The following is a 21,611-nucleotide window of genomic DNA, read 5'->3' on the forward strand; positions in this document are numbered from 1 at the left end:
TCCTGGTTTCCACTCTTGAGCTTTCTCCCATGATCCATTCTCTGCATCTTGGCCATACTGAAAATTTAAACTAAAAATATGGTTGTATTTTTCCCCTACTTTAAATACCTTGTGTGAACTGCCAGCTTAGGAATAATTTAAAAGGCAGTTAATACTTAGCATGGATGAAGGTGGTTAGAAATTGGTATGCTGAGCCACGTGTGGTGGTGCACAACTGTGATCCCAGCATTTGGGAGGCTGAGGCAGGAGGATCATCATGGGTTCAGGCCAACCTGGGTTACATAATCAAGTTTAAGACCAGCCTGTACTATATAGTGAGATCCTGTCTGAAAGAAACAAACCAAACAAATGAACAAACAAACAAAGAAATTGGTATGCTGATGAACATGTATGTTGGTAAAGCTATTTTTGGAGCATTAAAATGTGCATATCCTTCAGCCCAGCACTGCAAACTGTCCTGGAGCTGGGCTCACATATGTGTGCAAATAGAAATGTGTACGAGAATGTCTGCCTCAACCCTCCCACATCCAGTTTTTTTTTCATTGCAACCTCAGTGCATGTGAAGAGGTTCATGATTAAATGAATCCTGCTACCTCCAAGTGGGAATATTATAAAAGCATTGCCCACAGTGAGGCTGGTGTACATGTGCTGGCAAGGAAGCAGCTCCCAAAACATGCTTCTAGAGAGCAGAGCAACCAGAAGATAATTTATAGTGACTCTACGTGTGCGAAAGGAAGATGAAAACATTTCCATAATGTATATGAATAAATAGGAGTACAAATATGAAAACATATGTCCCACCTTGGTCATCATGAAAGTTATGCCTAGAAGGGGACTGCAGTGGGGGTAAGGGTGTCAAAGGGCTGCTTTGCCTTTGTATAACTGCCCACACTCTTTTTCTTTTTTTTTTTAAAGACAAAAGTTTGCTATGTACTCCAGGCTGGCCTCAAACTCACAGCAGTCCTCCTGCCTCAGCCTCCCTAGTGCTGGGATCACTGGTGTGCACCACCATGCCTGGCACATTCTTTAAAATGTGAAAAATGTGAATGAATTTGTGTTTTCTGAACATAAAAGTAAAAAAAAACACTTCACCCTTATCTCCTTAGGAGATATTCCCTTAAGAGAAAATCCAAAGCTTTGCACCCTGCCCTGCCCCCACCAAGGCCCTTCCTGTGAACTCTGCCCTGCAGTTATCTGGCTGGTTAGGCTTTAGATCTAGAATGTTCCCTCAAGCCTCTGTTCAGGGCCAGGGCTTTTGGAAGGCAAGGGACTGGGTGGGCAGCGGATTTGCCCACAGATGCCCTCTCACCGGTTTCCTGGGGTGGGCTATGGGATGACCTAGCAGGGCAGATCTGCCTCCCAAGCATCCTTCTGCTGGCTCTGCTTCCTGCCCACCATTTAGCGGGCAGCTCTCCTGGCTCAGACCCTCCTACCATGCAGTCTCTATGTGTGAGCTTGTCAGCCATGGACTGGGACTTTGAAGCCATGAACCAAAAGAAACCTTTCCTCCTTTAAATTGTAGGCGCGACATATTGTACCTCCTCAGCTGGGGATGACATTACATGCCTGGAATCCCAACACTGACCCAGGAGGATGGAAGTGAGTTTGAGGCCAGCCTAGACAACGTAGTGAGCTCAAGGCCAGCCTGCACTGCGTAGTGATACCCTGTCTCAAAAAGACAAAAATAAATAAATAAACAAGAGCTAGTATTTCTGCTTCTCAGTTTTTACCGTGTCCTTGGAGACCAGCATTTCTGTCTATAGGAATGAAGTGACCTGGAAACACACTGTGTCATCTTTTGAGTGTGTAATGTTTCTCCAACAGGCAGATGAAGCCTACTGCATCGGCCCCGCCCCCTCCCAGCAGAGCTACCTCTCTATGGAGAAAATCATCCAAGTGGCCAAAACCTCTGCTGCACAGGTGAAAACTGTGGAGACGCTTACACTGCAAAAGGAATGTTTTGTATGATTTACCCAAAGTTACTTATTTGTAAAAATTATTTTCAATTTTTAGTTAAGAATTTTGGAGCTGGGGCGTGGTGCCTCACGTCTGTAATCCCAGCCCTTGGTAGGCTGAGGCAGGAGCCTTGTTGCGAGTTCAAGACCAACCGAGGCTACAAAGTGAGCTCAAGGCCAGCCTGAACTGCATAGCAAGACTCCATCTCAGAAAGACCTAAATAAATAAATAGAATTTTGCTTTTGACTGTTGTCATTGGAAACCTGACATGTCCCTTTTCATTCCTCAGCCTCTACCTTCTCACTGAACCTTGTGTGCTTGAACAATTGATTGAGAAAGGGTCTCACTGTGTAGCTCAGGCTGGCCTTGAACTCGGGGCAAACCTCCTGCCTCAGCCTTTGAGCCCTGGGATTATAAGCGTTTGAGCCCTGGGATTATAAGGGTGCACCACGGTCCCTGGCAGCCATTTGTACTTTAAATCTTTTGAGAAGTAAGCAGAGGGAGGGTCTAAAGTGTAAATTAAATCTGAGAATTCAGCTTTTCTACATTTAAAAGCCATTGCTAGTAACATCATATGTTTCGGGAGAATTAAATGATGCTCTAAATTCTAAAGTAAAAAGCAATCAAAAGAGAAATATTTCCTCCTTTGAATTCTAGTGTCTTTCTAGAACCGCCCCCCCCCCCGCCAACTTGGTTTTCTTGCAACTTTGATGTTATTGTATCTTTCATCCTTCAAAATGAGATAGCAACCCTGTTGAATCTTTCTTGAAATATCTTTAGAAAGAGTTCTTTTTGGTCGCACTGCCACATCTTAGGATCTCTAATCTGGAGTTTTGAGTCTCATTTTCAGCTTTTCTACTTTTAAGTGTCTTACCTCAGTCTCCTATATTACTGGATGAACTTTTCTTTTTTCCCAGCACTGGGGATTGAACCTGTGGCCTTCACACTGAGCCCCATTGCCAGGCTTTAAAAATGTTTTTGTTTTGAAACAGCAGCTTGCTGCGTTGTCCAGGCTGGGTTCAAACTTGCAGTCTTTCTGCCTCAGCCTTCCAGAGTGCTGGGATAACAGGCATATGCTGTCGCTCCTGGTGAGGGAATATTTCTAAAATATATTTTATTATTATCTCCTGTCCCTACTCTTGTTCTAGTTCCTAACATCTTTCTTGTCCTCTCCTTCAGCTAGCAAATCTTTAGTGGTTACAAGATAAAGCTGTTCAGTTTAGCATTTAAAAGAGTTTCTGGTACAGTTGTATTTTACTTGTTAATATTTATGTTTTATCTGGGCTTTTGTGCATGTCTTTTGGCTTTTCTTTTCTTTTTTTTGTAATATAGTACTGGGAATGGAGCCCAGGGGCTCAAGCATGCTAGGTAAGCACTCTACCACTGAGCTGTTTTGTTTTTTCAGACAGGGTCCTGCTATGTAGTTCAGACTGGGTTGGGACTCACTATGTGACCCAGGTCGGCCTTAAACTTTAGTGATCCTCCTGTCACAGCCTCCCAAACCTGCGCTGCAACACCCAGCCCCAGATCTTACTTGTTTTGAGACAAATTCTCAGTAAATTCCTCATACTGGCTTTGAATTTGCAATCCTCCTGTCTCAGCCTCCTGAGTAGCTGGAGTTTCAGGTATATACCACAGGTCTTGTCTCCTGTTCTTTATGAAGCTACAGTAAGCTTTTTGTATAACACAGTACTTATTTCATCTCTTGTGCACTTGGTTACATGGTTTCCCCTGCCCATTTATTCTCTCGGCAGCATCTTTTCTGTGTCCACTGCTGACTACAGAAGGACGGTGGGTAAGGCACACACATTCCTCCCCCCTGGAGCTATGCTGGGGTAAATGAGACAGGCAGTAAACATTTCAACAAATAATATAATAAGGAGAGTCACATTTAGTGGGATGAAAGTGAAACAGGGTATAAGAATGAAGCCTGGGTAGGAGGTAGTTTTTAAAATAGGGTGAGTGGGAGATAACAGCTGGACAGGGACCTAAGTGACCAGGAAGATGCAGCCAGTGAGGGACTTGAGGAAAAAGGTTCTGGTGAAGTTGCCAAGACTGAGCTGGAAATAAGCTTGGTGCTCAGGGAACAAAAATGTTTAGTTCTGGGCAGGGTGGTGCTCACCTGTAATTCTAGCACTCAGGAAGCTGAATCAGGAGGATCGCCACATGTTTGAGGTCAGTCTGGGCTACACAAAGTGAGTTCGAGACCAGTCTGAACTGCATAGTGAGACCATGTCTCAAAAAAAAGTTGAGTGTAGTTGGAGTGTAGGCAGTAAGAGACTGTGCCACTAGGTTTGATGTCTCAACAGAGGGAATTTAATTTAGGAATTGGTTCTGCCATTATTTGGGGGCTGAACAGGGGAGGGTTATGTTGGAATTATGTGGTGAAAGCTGACAGCCACCCCATGTGCAGGGAAGAGGCCGGAGGTGAGACCTTGTGCAGATGCCCCTCAGATCTGCGCAGGGTAGGGCCCTGCCTGGCTGCAGGGACCTCTGTGAGGCTCGATGTGGGACTTCACCCACCTGGAAGACTGAAACCCACTCCGCCACCTGGGGTCCCTGCTTCCGGTTTCTCTAGAGCGATCCCTTCTGGTGGCAGAGCCGACTGGAACCGTACTATAGCTGAGAGAATCAGTTACGCAGGAGGATCCATAGGGATGAGAAGCACAGAAAAGGAGGCAGAGACTGCATCATGAAGGACAGTGAGGGCATACCCTCTCTGTCGGCTCAGAGCCAAACCACCCCTGCCAAGGCATGGCAGTTGTCAGCGGGCACACAACAGCAAAAATCACATTACTTGTGCAAAAACATGCCAAATGCAAAATTTTACCTTGAAAATTGAATACAATTTTCAATCAGAAGCTGTCCATAACATTGAAAGCTCTGTTTTTCTTTTAAGATGTTAATGTATGAGTTGTTTCTCAACTAAAACCTCAGTATTGACGTTTAATTGCAGTGTTGGTATTTTGCAATAAATAGTGGGTTTTGTAATTTGGGCAGTCTGTTTCCAAAGGGTTCAGCCTCACTGACAGGAGTTTGTATTTCATGGTAAGCAGCTTTGGGAAGATTTGAAGCAGAAGCGTGAGTGATCTGTTTATATTTTAAGGTTTCACCACCTCCCAAAGCCACCACAAATAGGAGCCCACCCTTTAACCCACAGACCTTTGGGGGACAGGTGCTCCAAGCTGCAGCCGTAGGAGAGACCAGTTTTCTGCCTTCATTAATAAAAGCCTAAACGCCCTGAGAATGTTCTTGGCATTTGCAGTTTAGCTTTATTTTCACGAGCAGGTAGCTGATTTTCTTTTAGCTCAGATTTATCTAGTTCATTGATGAGTTCACCATATTGGGTATCAGCTCAACACAAAGGGACTTAGCAATTAACATTCTGGAAATTAAGGTGGCAGTTATAGTGTAGCAGCACTGAGAAACAAATATGAATATAATTAGCAAAAATAGGTTATGGCAGTAACATGGCAATTCTATCCAAACTAATCTGTGTTTTTTTAAAATTTGTGTGTGTGTGCACAAGTGCTGGGAACCAAACCCAAGGCCTCACACGTACTGCACTGGCATTCAAACTTTGAACTATACCCCTAGGGCCAGGGAATTAGCTCAGCTGCATAAGTGCCTGCCTTGCAAGTGTGAGGTCGATAGTTCGATCCCTGGTACCAAAAAGAAAAAAAAAAAAAGAATGAACTACACCCCCAGCCCTATTTGATCACTTCTTTATCAAAATCCACTAGGATTTTCTATAGAAATTGTAAATTGGTCCTAAAATAGCCACGCAGTCTAGTAGATAGCCAAAACAGTTTTGAAAGGACTAAAACATTTATTGGGCTTAGACTATGTTTCATACTCATTAAAAAAACTGTGGGACTCTAAATAGTGTAGAGTTGACATAAAGATAAATGTGTAAGTCAATAGAATGGAATAAAAGTCCAAAAATCATATAAATAATTAATTGACTTTTAAATGAAAATGTTAAGTAATTTTATAGGATAGTTTTCTCAGCAAACAGCTGGAGAAATTAGATATCTTTGGGGGAAAAATGAATCTAAAGTCTAGATCCTGGAAAAATTGTGCAAAGCATATATTCAATAAAACTTATAACCAGGCATGGTCACACATGCCTGTAATCCCAGCACTTGGGATTTTGAGGCAGGAGGATCGTTGCAAAGTTCAAGCCTACATAGAGAGTTTGAGGCCAGCCCGGACTACACAGTGAGCCTATCTCAAAAATCAAAAGTCAAAATGGAACAAAAAAAGAAGTTGTATCCAGAATATATAAAGTTGTATTTATAAGTGCAAACAATTCAGTTTAATGGGACAATGTTTGAAGAAATACTTCAGTAAATAAAATGATCCATAAGCCCATTAAAGGATATTTAATATGGTTAACCTTCAGGGAAATAAATACAAGTTAAAATTTATAGAATGACAATGAGGTACCACTTTATGCTCATCAGGATGCTGTAATCACAAAGACAGCTCTTTTTTTGTTGTTTTGTTTTGTTTGGTACCAGGAATTGAACTCACAACCTCAAGCTTGCCAGGCAGACATGCTGCTGAGCTAAACCCCCAGCCCCACAAAGACAGTTGTTACCAAGGTTGGTGAGTACAGTGTAGACAAGGCTGAGCCCTTGAACTTCACTGTGGGAGTGTGAAGCGACACAGCTGCTTTGGAGAAGTTTTGCTGTTCCCCCACAGAGTGACTGCTTATTGTATTAGCTCCACTTCTTAGGTGTCTATCAGAGGAAGTGAAAGCAGATGCCCATTCACAAACTGTTACACAAGTGCTCATAGCAGCATTACTCAAAAAGCCAAAAAATGAAGCAGCCCAAAAGTCCATCAATTGATGAATGGATGCATAAAATATGGCATATCCAGCCAGTGGAATGTTATCTGGAAGCAAGGAGTAAAGTACTGAAGCATGCTTTAAGAAAATGGATGAACATTGAAAATCTCAGTGAAGGGCTGGGGGTTTAGCTCAGCAGCATGAGTGACTGCTTGACAAGCGTGAGGTCGTGAGTTTGATCCCTGGTACCAAAAAAACAAAACAAAAAAAGAAAGAAAGAAAGAAAGAAAGAAAGAAAGAAAGAAAGAAAGAAAGAAAGAAAGAAAGAAAATGTCAGTAAAAAGAGCCAATCACAAAAGACTACATGTATAAAAATACCATCAGATTCTGTATAAAAATATACAGAACGTCCAAGTTAGCAAATCTGTAGGAGTGAGAATGGCTGCTAAAGGATATAGGAAGGTTTCTTTTTGAGATGATGAAAACCTGTAATAATTAGATTTTCCTCAGATTATCTTAGATTGTAATTGACAATTGCACAACTCTGTGAATATACTAAGAAATCATTGGACTGGGTGACTTTCTTGTATGTATACTGTATATGATTTATATTATTGGGGGGGGGTTGTTGTTTTATTTTTTTTACCAGGGACTGAACTCAGGACCTTGCACTTGCCAGGCAGGCACTTATGCCCCTGAGCTATATCCCTAGCCTATATTGAATTGCTATATCTCAGTAATGTTTACAAAGTGCAGTACCACTACAGATCCTCTAGAATGGGTAAATCAAAAAGGCCGACAAGCCAGGTATGGTGGCACATACCTGTAATCCCAGCTATTGGGAGGCTGAGGTAGGAGGATCACCAACCTAGGCTCCATAGTGAGTTCAAGGCCAACCCGAACTACATAGTTAGACCGTGTCTCAAAAAACCAAAAGAACAAGAAGAAAGAAAATAACCAAATGTGTAAGCATATGGACTGTATGAGTGTATTTGCATGGAAATTTTTAAAAGGCAAAACTACAGACAGCCCCTCAGTGGTTATATGAGTCTGACAATAAAGGGATTGATTGACTGCAGACTCCTGGGAAGATTTTTGACTGATGGAGGTGTTCTAAAAATGGGCTGCAGTGATAGTTCTGTGCTCTATAAATTACTACATTCATCAGCTCACATTAGGGGAGTGTTATGTTCTGTAAACTGAAACTCAAAATCAAAACCACCAGGGAAGACTGGGATGTGGAGCTGTTTCACTCTGTGTAGCAGAAATGTTTGCCCATTCATAGAAAATACCAAAATTGAACTTTGAAGCATCAAACTGACAGCAAAACTCAACTGGTGTTTTTTGTTGCAGCCATAAGGATATGGGTTTTTCTACTCCTAAGCATTTCCTAGATATCTCAAGCTCACGCTTTAATTTTGAACTGTTCTTTGAACTTAACTATTTATGCAGTGACAAACAGAAATACTGAAATGACACTTAGGATTTGGAGACAGATTTATTTATGTCGATACCCTGCCATTAGGATCATTCCCAAAATGACGTCTGGTGTTCTGGGGCTCATGTGGGATAAGCAAGCAGGAGGTACGGAGGCAGAATGACTTGTCAGTTGGGGACTGGTCCTTAACACTATGCATCACAGTGCCCAGCCATTTCTAAGAGACAAAAGAAACGGGAACTGGAACGGGAACCATTACCTGGGCAGCTAACAGACTGAAAGTGTACTGCCTGGAGGAGCATCTTCCGCTGCATTTCCCCCGTTTTAGTTTCCCTGGAAAATCTTTGCTGGGCATGTTACTTCTGTCCCCTGAGGCAAGGCCCAACTAGGAGCAATAACGCTGGGGCTGCTAGTGGTCCTAGCGTGGACCCGAGGCAAAGTCCTCAAGACTGAAAATTCCCACTAGAAACTGGTGATTCATTTCCCTCTCTTACATAGGCTTTGCCCCTGAGTTGACTTTGACAAGGGAGTGAAGGAGTTAATCTGATCTAGGAGAGTGTCCAGTGTGCCTTGGATGCTTGTCAAATCTTTATCATTTGCAAAGCCCTTCCTGGTTATTTTTATTGTCTTGGAGCAATCAGACACAGAGCTAAGGCAAAGCAAAGACTGGGGTAAGCACAAAAGCACAAAAATCAAGGAGTGTAATGTGTTGAGGGATGGAGCAATGCTGTGAATGGTGTCCTCAGCCTTCAGTCATGTGTAGACTGGTCGGTGTCCAAAGTGACCAGAGCAGGGCTTTGAGTGTGTTGTCTTTTCGGAGTGAGCCCCAGAGGAGCTGTCTAGCCCGCGTAAATTTTCCAGAGCTCTTAGAACGGTGAACCTAAAGATGGATTTTTGCCCAGTTATTCAGAAGGTCCAGCACAGCATATGGCATCTGGACAGTTAGGTCTTGGCCAAAGGCAAGCTTGTCAGCTTTCTTGACGAGCGGGACAGTGGCTGTTAAGAGTGTAAAGGGAGGAGGCAGCCATTAGTGACTAGATTCATGCATTTGCACAGGTCGGCCACTGGGCACTGCAGGGCTGACAGTCTGAGTAAACATCACTGTTTTTGTGAACTCAGGGATCCAGATTCTACAGAAGCCAGCAGCACCAAGAAACTTGTGGAGTTTCTTTCTCATAACCAATTTCTGCCAGATATTGCAGCAGAGCTATTGTGCCTTTCCAGCAGGCAGCCTGGGTGTCATTAATCAGAAGTGCTGTAACATTTTGTGTTGGGAAACTATGAGGTCAGCTATGAGGGCTTCTCCAAAGAGGGCAAACAAGTTTTTGAATCTCTGGGAGGGTGAGTCCAGGTCAGTTGACTTTCGAATACAGAACTTGGGTCTTTTCATTTAAAACTGAAGAAGGGATGGCTGACATGAGCCAATCAAAGGAAGAAGAAGGCATTCTTTAGGTCTAGGCAGGTGTACCAGCAGCTTATGGGTGTGTTGTGGATTAAAAATGGGTGGTCAATTTAACACCAGCTGAACTGAATCAGCATGGTGCTGAGTGTGGATGGTCCACATGAGGACTATTGCCAGAAAAAAAAGGAGACCTGGAGAGGGAGAGTGTAGCGTTGTGAGTTCTCCTAAGTGTTGCTGTTTGGAGCCATTGTTCTCCTGGAGGAGTTTGTCATGGCTTCCCCAGTGTGAATTCAACCGTTAACATCTAACATCGGAGGAGTTCAGGACCTTGTTGTTGCTGAGAATGGCTGTGCTTCATTTGGGGGAGCTCTGGCTCCAAAGGGAAAAAGGGTGTGCTGTTTAATCTCCAGGAGAAGTTGTCACACTGGCTTCCTGATATGTACTCAACTGTTCTCATTGTCAGGGGAGCTCAGGACCTTGCTTCTTGGTTCCAGTATAGAACCCTCAACCTATTTAATCCTGCTGGAATAGACTTTCCAGCTTCCAGTGCTGACCTTTGGGCCTTAACAGTGCAGATCCATGGATCAGATTTACATGAGTCCTTGTCATGGGCTCTAGGCCTCCAGCTGAACTTATTGGGGGGCATTGTCATGGGCTCTAGGTCTTCAGCTGTACTTATGCAGGACATTGCTGTGGGGTCCAGGCCCTCAGATAGATTTTCTAGGTCTTTAGCATTGTGGACAGATTTCCTGCACTTTCTTGTGTTTAATTCTGGGTGACTCTCATAAAATAATATCATAAATTCTGTGTCCTGTATGTAATTGTTCTCCCCGAAACCCTTGACTACAGCAGGGTGGCAGAAGACTGAGCCAATGTATAGAGAGGACAGTTGTGTGTTGGCAGCTCGAAAATCTTGAACTGACTTTACAGGTAGGAAAGGTGTATGCAGTTTGACAATATACAGACATTTTGTAGTTTTTGTTTGTTTGTTTGTTTGTGAATGGCGCAGCCCCCCAATGAGACAGAGGATGCTCTTGTGGGTAACAGATAACTGCCGCTTTATTGACGCGGGCTCTGGCTTATATATTCGGCCGTGACCAATCACAGGCTGCCACGAGGAGGGTTGGGATGGAACGCGGGCTCTGGCCAATATACCCAGCTGTGGTCAATCAGGGGTTGCCACAGAGTCAGCACGGGGCGAATACAGAGTGAGCACGAGGTGCGCACGGGGTGGCTAATTTGGAGAGGGACGTAGCGCATTGCAGAAGCTGACGTGGTCCTTAGTCCTGGGCGGGGTGTGTCAAGCGCCTGCGCCCGACAGTTTGTTTGTTTTTTTCCTTTTTATCGGTATCAGGGATCGAACTCACGACTGCCTGCTTGCAAGGCAGGCGCTTATACCACTGAGCTAAATCCCCAGCCCCTCCATTTTGTAGTTTTGAAGTCTCATTTTTTTTTTTTATCTTTCTCTGGGGACTGTGATGTAGCTGGAGGGACAGAGAAACAGGTTGTCCGGAGCCAAATCTTTTGCTAGTGCAAAATAGTGGGAGAGTTCCCAAACCCTTGTGGCAATTGAATAGCATTCCAAAAAGGATGTATAGGTTGGGAACCACACAGTGCAAGGTAACGTCTACATTGTTGATGGCATGGAGATCTTGCCTGAGGTGATTACCAGTCTGACGTGTGGTACATACCTGTGCTTCCTGTGACAGCTGGCAGTGGTGGGGGATACGGTGAGGTGGCACAGTTGATGGCCAGACACAGAGGTGAATCTTCAGCTCATACCTCTGGGAGGGGAGTTTTCAGAATTTCAGGACTGCAGTTATCTGTCTCAGACTGATGCAAACATCCCCTTCCTCTTGGGGAGCAGTCAAGTTGAAAGTTCAGGGTTAAACAAGAGAGAGGCTGATTGGCTTGGTACAAAGGAGACAGCTGCTTCTAACCTGAAGAGGATGTCCTTTCCCAGAAGTGGTGAACTCTGTATATTTTTTAAAATCTTTTTTGAAATAGAGTTTCTTTTTTTTTTGTCTTTTTCGTTTTTATCGGTACCAGGGATCGAACTCACTACTGCCTGCTTGCAAGGCAGGCGCTTATGCCTCTGAGCTAAATCCCCAGCCCCTGAAATAGAGTTTCATTATGCAGTTCAGGCTGGGCTTGAACTCACTTTGTAGCCCAGGCTGGCCTTGGTCTCACAGTGATTCTCTTGCCTCAGCCTCCCAAGTGCTGGGGTTACAGGCATGTGCCACCACACCCAGCTCTTCTCAGAAGTGTTTTGGGGACTGGCTTACACAGGAATTCATGTCTGGTGAGATGTCTTCCCAGGCTGCAAGCTTGTGCCTGACAGAAAGGGTGAGAGGTTAGAATCCCAGTTGTCCTGGTGATGATAAATTTTTGATGAAGGGAAATTTTGAAGGCAGAAAGTTCTGTTTCATTGTCTACCAGGAAAGTCACAGGTTTGCTCCCAACTTTTGTAATAACCATGGGCTCTCAGGGGCCCAATCTGATAGAGTTCAGTCTTCCCTATTCATTCAGGCCTGACAGGGCAAGGAGAGGTCCAGCTTGAGATGAGCCTGGATAGTCAGGCTTTTTTTTTGGTCTGGAAGGTAGAGGGCACATTTATTTGTTATGTCCGTAGCCCTCATAACTTGTAGCAAGAGGGTATGGTCATCTATGAGACTAGATTTTCTTATAGACATCAGGTGCTTTTTTTTTTTAAATCAGGTTTCTGGGTAACAGTGGTTGATGGACTTTTTGTCCCCCTTTTTGACGTCTTTGAGAAGCACTTGACTGAATTGTTGTTAGTTGGGGGTGTTGTTGGTTTGGAAAGGCCATGGCAACTCATTCAGTTGGGCTGACAGTCCAGTTTTTCCTCAGTCAGGTGTGGACCTCAGATGGAATTGCTGATGGCCATCTGGGGTAGGCGTTAGGTGATGCCATCGACTGGGGCAGAAGCAGGGGGCTTTGGAGGGAGGCCTCTGCGGCTGAACGCAGGCAAGGGAAGCTGGAGCCAGTTCAGCTGACTGGAAGTAGAAACGTTGGGAGCAGAGAGTGAAGCTTTAGATTTTAGTAGCAACTGTGGTGGCCAACAAGGTGCCAAGGCAGAATTCTCAGGAAGAATGGGCCTCTTTTTTCTTTTTTGAGATGCAGGGAGTGGTTTGGTTTCATTTTTAGTTCCATAAAAGCCCTTTTTCTTGCAGTCAAGGACTGTGGGTTTTGGCTAATTGATTCCCATCTCTGACTTCCTACATATGTATTGTGTATCCTTGAACAATAGTGCAACAGACAAAAGATGGGTGCTCTGCAGAAAGAGACCATTCAGTTGCTTGCCCGTCTTCACCCCTTGAAGGGACTTAGGTGCGACTTAGCTAAGGAGGGTGTGAGGCCTCTGTTGTGCCATATGTGATTGCCATGGAACCGCAGGTGAGCACCCAATCAGCCACTGCAACCAGTCTTGGTGCACAGACAGAGCAGCCTGTTGCTTATGCTGTCCATTCCACTCACTCATGCATTCATTAAACAGGCACTCAAGATGTTAAACGTTCCAACTCCCTTCCCTTGAGGATGTTCCTGACTAATGGGAGTTGATCCAACTCTCCTGTTTGAGCTAAGCAGGACTGACAAATAAACTGGGGTACTCCCAGGACTATTACCAGAATTGAGCAGGCAGACAGACAAACTGTGTCTTCTTCCTTTTGGGGTCTGATGTGAGCTGCTCAAGTGGGGAGCCAGGAATCCTCCTCCATCCCTCCAGTGGAATTCAAGAAATCTCAAGGGCACACGTTCTATCAGAACTTAGATCCTTGTTCCATCTGCAAGGGCCATGATGGGTGAACAAAAAGTTTAGCATAGATGATCTTTCTGGCTGATGCCACATGCAACTGCAAGCAGAAACTCTGAAACCACACCCAGAATTTGGAAGCAGATTTATTTAATGTTGATAGGTAAGTGGCACGAGCCACAGACATGCCAAGCAGAGAGAAAAGTCAGTGTCTCCTGAGAATTAGCCATGCTGGGACTTGAGAGACCAACCAAGAAACAATGAACCAGCCTTCCTGGTAAGTGGTGAGAGCTGTGGGTATGCCAGGGAAAGAAAAGTCAGTCTCTCCTGTGAGCCTACCAGTGCATAGGCTGAAAATGAAAAGTTCTGTCCCCGCCACCCTTAACAGCTGGATGGTTCCAAGGTCAGCCTGAGTTGATAGCAACTAAGACACGTAAAGCAATGGAATACTTGTATTGTTTGGTTGATTATGCTGACCTGGGGCCAGAGGTGTGAGCATCTCCTGGAGGATGACCGTATGCAATATAGCAAATACGGGGGATTTCCTTCTGTCTTGTCTTTGAAGGCAAATATTGTTTTCACTGTTTTGCTTTGTTCTGGTTAATTGTTTTGCTCTATTCAGTATTCTGTTTTGATTGGTTTTATAATGTTCTGCTTTTGGTTTGATTTTGCTGTACCTGACTGAATGGACAACTATTGTGAAGATAAAGAGATATAACAGGGTACCTATTTCTGTTATACTGATATCCTACTCTGAAATTCTGTACCAGTTTCACTGCATTGTTTTGATTGGCTTTGTTCTGTCTTGTTTTGTTGTATTTTACTATCCTTAAAATAAAATAAATATAAAAATACTTAATGTTGGATGGGCACTGACTAGGAATCAGTTGTTCCTTAGAATGTCAGATGCTGATCTCTGGTAATCTGGGGCTTATATGGGATAAGCAAGCAGGAAGTGCAGAGACAGAATGGCTTGTCAACTGGGGACTGATTCTTACACTGTGCATCATGCAAAAACATCAGCTATGCCAAAACACTGAAGCACTGATGGTGAGATTTTTAGAGCTCTCAATGATATAAACAGCTCCCTGTGGCATGTGTGCCATAGGTTTGCCAATGCTACACTAAAGTGTACATGGTGTTTACTTAATTTGAGTAACTTATTTATTTATTTTTACACTTTTTTTTTTCTTTGTATCAGTACTGGGGATCGAACTCACGACCGCTTGCTTGCAAGGCAGGTGCTTATGCCGCTGAGCTAAATCCCCAGCCCCTTATTTATTTATTTTTGAGACAAGGTCTCACGTGCAGTTCAGCCGAGCCTTGAACTCACTACATAGTCTAGCCTGACCTCAAAATTGTTCTCCTGCCTCAGCCTCCCAAATGTGGGACTGCATGCATATGCCACCACACCCAGCATATATAGACTGTAAGACATGGCTTTTTGTTTGCTGTATTTTTTAAAAGTTTTTTTTTTTTTTTTTTTTTTAAAGAACATTGGCAAATAGTGGCTTGAGGCTAGAAGAGGTACTATTGTGCTGGAGTGTTCTTTCTCGCTTTTGGATACTGTGATTTCAATTCTAGGCCGGTTTCAGGTAGAGAGAATGAACAGCACCCTTATCTCTGCAAAGCTCTTTGCTCGTTGACATTTTGCCCTAATAGCGATATTCCTTTAAATTAAAATACAGTTGTTCTATGCCGTATCACCCAACCATTCAAATGTACACCTAACAGAGTTTAAAGAGGGACTCAGATACCTGACCTCACTGTTCATAGCACCATTATTCATGGTAGGTAAGAGGCTGAAGTAACTCACATGTTCATCAACAGGCAAGTAAATAAACGAAATGTGGACTGCACATACCGTGGACTATCATTCAGCCTTAAATAGGAGTGAAATTCTAATACCTTCTACAGTGTGGACGAACTTTAAAACCACTATGCTAAGTGAAATAAGCTGAATCTAGAGGGATAAATATTTTATGATTTCATTTATGAAATAGGGACTAGAGAAGAAGGGGAATGCAAGTTATGCTGGAGATGATAAAACATTTTGGAGATGGGGGTGGTGATGGCTGCATGGCATTTAGGAATGTACTGAAAACCCCTGTACTGTATATTTAAGGTAGCCAGGCGTGGTGGCGCACGCCTGTAATCCCAGCACTCAGGCTGCTGAGGCAGGAGGGTTCCGTGAGTTTGAGGCTTCCTTTGAGGCTTCCTTTGGCTGCATAGTGAGTTCAAGGCCAGCATAAACTGCATAGAGAGACTCTATCTCACACACACACACACACACACACACACACACACACACACAAATACCAAAGAAAACCCCAAAAAGGATTAAATGATAAATGGTAGGTAGATATATATATATAAAACCACAACAGAAAGAAATACAAGTGCTGGGGGTATACATAGCTTAGTGGTAGAGTTTGTACCTAATAAGCCTGGGTTCAGTCTACAGAACAACAACAAAAAAGACGAGTTCTTCTGGTTTAGTAAGGGTTCCCAACTTCATTTTGGGGGTCCCAGACTTCTCTTTAGAAGAAGATTTTGATAGGAGCCTTAGTGTACCTGACTGCAGTGTAGGGAGGGCCTTCCCTGGAGAAACAAAGCTTTGTCTGTTAAGAACTCATTCAGTTTGTCATTTTATTTCCTACTCCTAGGCTATCCATCCAGGATATGGCTTTCTTTCAGAAAATACGGAATTTGCCGAACTTTGTAAACAAGAAGGAATTATTTTTATAGGTCCTCCTTCATCGGCAATCAGAGACATGGGTATAAAGAGGTATTAGTTTTGATCTTTTTAAATATAACTACATGAAGTCAATTGGAGTAGCTCTCTTACCTGTCATTTCTTTTACCTTCTTATTGTGGGCGTGGCTTCCTTACCTGCCATGTGAAATAACTCCATTGAATCATAGAAAGTGTTCAATTATAATAATGTAATAGTAATTAATGCTGTAATAGTAATTGGTAGCCAGGTGTGGTGGTGCACACCTGTGATCCCAGCACGCAGGCAGCTGAGGCAGGAGGATCACTGTGAGTCTGAGGCTGCCGTTGGTACACAGTGAGTTCAAGGCCAGCCTGGACTACATTTTGAGACCCTGTCTCAAAAAACAATGCCAAGACAAAAAAAAAAAGTAATTACTGTTTCTATGCAATATACTAATTAGTGTTTTGGACAAAAGTTAGGTAGCATGAACTACCACACGAAATGAAAAGTGACCAGTAGATATTTCAGTATGTGTATTAATATTGCGTCCAATACTGGTCCTTTCTCTACCGTCAACCTTTAAACAGCTCCCCTGTAATTTGTGCACTGGACTATATCTGTGTTTCTCTCGAATAAAGGAACCTGTAGAATTGGGGCCTCTTGGGTTTCTGCTCCGCAGCACGTCCAAAGCCCTCATGGCCAAGGCTGGGGTACCTGTTGTGGAAGGTTACCATGGTGAGGACCAGTCCGACCAGTGCCTGCGTGAGCATGCAGGGAGGATCGGCTATCCCGTCATGATTAAAGCCATCCGAGGCGGAGGAGGAAAGGTAAGCGTGGTGGGACATGTGCTTTTCAGACTAGTCTGTGTGTTGTGTTTTGTTTTTGAGACAAGGGTCTCACTGTGCAGTTCAAGATGCCTTGTAGTCACTCTGTAACCCAAGCTTGGCCTTGAACTCACAGCCATCCACCTGCCTCAGCCTCCCGGATGCTGAGAATTACAGGCGTGTGCCACCGAGCCCAGCCTGTGTTTATGTTGTAATTGTAACCATCTTCTCTCTCTTAGGGAATGAGGATTGTTAGCTCAGAAAAGGAATTTCAAGAACAATTAGAATCTGCGCGGAGAGAAGCTAAGAAGGCTTTCAATGATGATGCTATGCTGATCGAGAAGTTTGTGGACACACCAAGGTGAACTGAGTGTTTTGTCCTAGACTCAGTTTTTAAAAAATTGAACTGTGAAAGTAATGCATGCATGCTCCATAAAACATAAAATTCCGGGGCTGGGGATTTAGCTCAGCGGCATAAGCACCTGCCTTGCAAGCAGGCAGTCGTGAGTTCGATCCCCGGTACCGATAAAAACGAAAAAGACAAAAAAAAAAAAAAAAAAAAAAAAAAAAACATAAAATTCCAATGGTGCATATGCCGATTAAATTCCCCAGTCCCAGGCTCTGATGTGACCACTGATTATAGGATTGTACATCTTCTTCCAACCATTTTCTGTGTGAATCCGAATATATGTCTACACACACAGGCAACAAAATACATGCAAAAGTGCAGGAACAAGTATACTGTTATATATGACTGTTATACCATATGCTAACACAGTGTACGTATCTTTCCATGCCCAGATCTGCTGCATCCTTTTTATTAGTGGCTTAATGGTTCTGTGATGCCAATATACCAATAACCCTGTTCAATGTTTCTTATTGATAAAATTTAGAGTTTTCAATACAAAAGAATTTACTTATTTACATATTGGAGATTGAACCCAGAGCCTTCACACTGAGGTAATATCCCAGCACCTTTTTAAATGTTTTATTTTGAGACATAGTCTTGCTAAGTCACTGAGCTGCCCAGGCTAGGTTCAAACTTGCAGGCTTTCTGCCTCAGTCTCCCACAGTACTTGGATTAGAGGCATATGCCACCATATGAAGCTGAAAAACTTCTTGTGATAAATTAAACTATTAGCTGGTTGTGGTGATGCACACCTATAATCCCAGCAGCTGGGAGGCTGAGGCAGGAGGATTGTTGCAAGTTCAAGGCCAGACTGGGTTATAAATTGAACTCAGGGCCAGCCTGAAGTGCATAGAGAGACCCTGTCTCAAAAAGCCAAAAATAAAATGGATTACTTATAGAACTCTATGAGTGTCAGTTGAGGTGCTCAGAAAACAAAAGAAGTTACCCGAACTGAATTATACGTGATATGTCAGTAACAATGCTAACACTGTCAGTAATCAGCTAACACTGACGTGCTTTCCATGGGTCAAATTCTAAGTGTTTTATACATTCTAAGTAGCCTTCCTGTACTCCCAGGAACCCTGTTAGGCAGGCAGTATTTTCCCTGTTTTGTGAGTGAGGATAGAAAGCAACAGAGTGGTCATGCTACTTGTCTGCTCTCACCCAGCCTCAAAGTGGTAAAACTAGGACTCAATGAGACACTTCTCCTTGAGTTCATGCTTTAAAACACCGCGCTGACCTGCGTCTGCACGGGCCAGCAAAAGCCACAAGGATTTGAGAACTTTCTTTTGTTGTTGTTACTGGAATTCTATTTTTAGATTTTTTTTCTTTTTGAGACAGGGTTTCAATATATAGTCTAGGCAAACCTTGAACTCACTATGCAGTCTGGACTGACCTCTAACTCACCGAAATCCTCCTGCTTCAGTTTACTGAGTGCCAGGATTATAGGCACGTGCCACCACGCCCAATTTGGAATTCTGTTTTCATGTTTATGATGGAAAGAAATGATTACAGAGTTTCTATTTCGTAGATTTTTGTGGCAGTAGTGCAGGGGACCGTGCTGGTTTCTAAAGGTAACTGTTGCACTCATCCACGGTCCAGGCCAGTCAGGGTCTTGGGCTTTGTTTCTGGGAAGGGGACAGGGTCAGCATAAGTGAATGGAGTGACACTGTCATAAGGAGAGAGTAGGGCACATTTTTTCAAGTACATAGGACACAGTAAGCGTGCAGGGGTCGTCAGCCAGCTTTTTTTGCCGTGGGTGTTTGTTTATGTCCCTCAAATCTGCCCCCTTCATAGGAAGCTTTAGACTCTTCCAAGGCTCTGCTGAATTTGGCACATGTAATTTTGTATTGTCCTTAAAGGGCCAAAACTGTTTTGTTTCGGAGCTCAAAAAATGTGGAACTATACCTGTACAGGACACAGTAAATGAAATTTAATTTTTCTTTTTCTTTTTCTTTCTTTTTTTTTTTTTTTTGAGACAGGGTCTCACTATGTAGTTCAGACTTGAGCTCACTGTGTAGACCATGCTGGCCTTCAACTTGTAGAAACCCTCTTGCCTCAGCCTCCTGAATGCTGGGATTTACAGGCATGCTCCACCATGTCCAACTTGAAATTTACTTTTAATAAATATATATCTAAGAGATGTGAGTGTTCTAGAAACAACAGTTTGAAGAAACATAAGTACCTAAATCATAATATGCACCTGAAATGACAAATTTAGAATGATTAAATAGGGAATTTAAAATAACCTTAAAGGTTTTAATGGGTCAAGTGCATAAGACTCAAGAATTGATGAGGGGAGGAAGCGTAGATGACTGATAGAGTGCTTACCGTTTGATTCCCACTGATACGAAAACAAACAAACATGCAGAAAACAAATAGATAATGTAAGTAGAGAAAAAATTAGTTTTGTAATATGCTAGAAATCAGCCAGGTTTGGTGGCACATGCCCATAATCCCAACACCCAGGAGACTGAGACAGGAGGAAGCCTTGAGTTTGAGGCCAACCTGGGCTACACAATGAGACCCTGCCTTAAAAGAAATATGCTAACAGTCAGAAACATTGTAAGAGAAATGAATATTTTGAATGGGTTCATTAGCATCCTTGTCTAGAGACAGCCAAGGAAAGAGTCAGTGACCTTGAAAATCTGTTGATAAAAATTTCCCAAACTGAAATGCAAAGAGAAATATTTTTAAAAATGAAAGAAAAAAATCAAAACAGAATATCCAAGAATTGTGGGGCAGCATAAGAAGGGTAACATGGCCGGGTGGCACTTCTGGAATCCCAGCCCTCCAGAAGCTGAGGAGTCTAGATTACGTAGTGAGTTCAGGGCCAGCCTGAACTGCATAGCAATGAGGCCTGTCTCGAAAAACTTAAACAAAACGTAGCATCTTATTTGGATGCCACAAGAAGAACAGGAAAAGGAGCAAGAGAAATATTTGAAATCATTATGGCCAGCAATCTTCCCAAATTAATGACAGAAAAGATATAGAGCTAGGAATCTCAAAGGAGGATGCCAAACAGGATAAAATACCTCCCGCTGTGTGGGCAGAGCAAAGCTCTGGTAAGGGCTTTGGTGAGCATGCACGAGGCTCCAGTTCAGTCCCCACTCCTCACACGCACATGCACACACATGCACACACATGCGTGCACACACACACGCACACCCCTGTGCACCTCATATTCAGACTACAGGAAGTAAAGACCAATAGGCAGCTATGGGAAGTGTTAACTACGAAAGATCAAAGATAAAAAATCTCATGAGAAAACATGTAAGCAAGAAGAATACAGTGAAATGGGAAGCGTGAGAGAAACCCACACTTATATATCCCACAAAATCATCCTTTAAAAGGACTTTATCAGGAAAACAAAAATTGAGGGAAATTGTTGCCAGTAGATCTGCCTTGCAGGAAACAGTAACACAAATTTTTCCAAGGATGGAAACTGAGGTTTACATAGAGAAAGACAAGCAGAGAGGGAGTGAGTGTCGGTAAGCTAAAGTCCCTTTTCCTTAGTCTAAATTGAACTAATAGTAGCAGCAGGGATCAGGACATGAGAGCTAGTGCGTGTGCTTAGCGTGTGCAGGATCCCCTGGGGCCCACCTCTAGGATTGCACAGTACGTGCTACACACACACACACACACACACACACACACACACACCAAGAACGCGGCAGCAACGGTAGTAGTTTTGTGTATTTGGTGATTACGTCTTTGGGACAGAGTAAATGAAGAGGAAATATCAGTAAGGCAAGAAATCAAAAAAGGAAAAGGAAAGGAAAAAAACCAGCTGCAGGTATTTCTGTCAAGAGAATGTGTTAACTGGGTTGTAAAATTAAATAGTGGAACATTTAGGAAGGGTGATAGATGAGGACAATAAATTCTTCCAAGTAGCTAAATGAGGAGCTTCAGGAAGTAAACCAAAGTGAGGAAGAACGGCTCACTGCGCTGACACTGCACCTTGACAAGGCTTTTACCAAGCTTGGTGACCTTTTTTGGTTATTGGTACATACGTGTTTGCAGCATAGCAGATTATGTTCCTCATGGGAAATGGATGCGTATCTGTAATGCATCTTCACTCCTTTTCACCCTCCCTGCTCTCCCCCATCTCTACACTGGCTTTGTCTTTTGTTTGTTTGTTTGTTTGAGACATGGTCTCGCTGTGTAGTTTGGGCTGACCTCAGGCACACACCAACCCCCTGCCGCAGCCTCCTGAATACTTGTAGCCTCTCCGCAGTACATGATGCTTCCATCCCCATGTGCAGTCAGTATGTGCACCCAACACAGCCCAGTTTC

The 21,611-nt window shown here is 43.3% G+C and overlaps 1 protein-coding gene across 7 annotated transcripts in view; it reads left to right on the top strand.

The window, feature by feature from the left end:
- Mccc1 (methylcrotonyl-CoA carboxylase subunit 1) overlaps positions 1 to 21,611 on the top strand; it is a 60,113-nt gene that overhangs the window by 10,682 nt on the left and 27,820 nt on the right. For 5 of the 7 annotated variants that reach the window (XM_003477119.5, XM_063224364.1, XM_063224363.1 and 2 more), the window contains 4 exons: positions 1,825 to 1,920; positions 16,033 to 16,154; positions 16,762 to 16,909; positions 17,146 to 17,267. In XM_003477119.5, the coding sequence (XP_003477167.2) occupies positions 1,825 to 1,920; positions 16,033 to 16,154; positions 16,762 to 16,909; positions 17,146 to 17,267 (488 nt within the window). The remainder of the gene's footprint in view (positions 1 to 1,824; positions 1,921 to 16,032; positions 16,155 to 16,761; positions 16,910 to 17,145; positions 17,268 to 21,611) is intronic. The other 2 variants (XM_063224365.1, XM_063224361.1) reach the window with 2 other exon arrangements.

The sequence above is a fragment of the Cavia porcellus genome, unplaced genomic scaffold (assembly GCF_034190915.1).
Source record: "Cavia porcellus strain 051 isolate PalLab524CR breed Dunkin Hartley unplaced genomic scaffold, mCavPor4.1 scaffold_14, whole genome shotgun sequence".
Taxonomy (NCBI): Eukaryota; Metazoa; Chordata; class Mammalia; order Rodentia; family Caviidae; genus Cavia; species Cavia porcellus.